Source organism: Tupaia chinensis, unplaced genomic scaffold, assembly GCF_000334495.1.
Source record: "Tupaia chinensis unplaced genomic scaffold, TupChi_1.0 Scaffold000159_1, whole genome shotgun sequence".
Classification (NCBI taxonomy): Eukaryota; Metazoa; Chordata; class Mammalia; order Scandentia; family Tupaiidae; genus Tupaia; species Tupaia belangeri.
This window is the reverse complement of record NW_006159630.1, coordinates 7,119,576-7,120,050: the sequence shown is the minus strand read 5'-3', so window position 1 is coordinate 7,120,050 and position 475 is coordinate 7,119,576. Positions and strand designations below refer to the sequence as shown.

Genomic DNA, 475 nt, shown 5'->3' with positions numbered 1-475 from the left:
TTGGGAAGATCCAGACCAGAAGGGGTCCGGGGACCCCCCCACCCCCGCCCATCCCTAGAACCTCAACAAAACATCCTCCCCCTTCCCCAGGCCACCTCACCCTTCTCCTTCCCCTCTCACCCCTACCCCCAATCCTCACAGCCTCAGGCCATGGTCCCCCCACCCCTGCCCCCAGCGCGCCTGCTCCTCCGGGACAGAGGACGGCGCTCAAAGCAGTCCTTCAGATTTGGGGTGTGACCTGGGGTCCTGGGCACTGCCATCTCCCCCTCCTCACAGCCCCAGCCCGCTCCAGTACCAGACGCTGAGGCGAAGCCTTCACCCCACCCCATCCGCAGCCTTGTCCTCGCGTCCCTCACCGGCCGGCAAGGCGAGGACGCTGAGCGCGAGGATGGCGCAGTCCACGCCGTGGCGCTCCCACCACGAGCTCGCCTTCACCACATCCTGGACCAGCGCCTCCAGCTCGCCCAACAAGCGA

General features: G+C 67.4%; 1 protein-coding gene across 1 annotated transcript in view; it reads right to left on the bottom strand.

The window, feature by feature from the left end:
- FADS6 (fatty acid desaturase 6) overlaps positions 1–475 on the bottom strand; it is a 47,255-nt gene that overhangs the window by 31,793 nt on the left and 14,987 nt on the right. Inside the window, exon 4 of the mRNA XM_006145934.2 lies at positions 357–469. Coding sequence (XP_006145996.1) covers positions 357–469 — 113 coding nt within the window. The remainder of the gene's footprint in view (positions 1–356; positions 470–475) is intronic.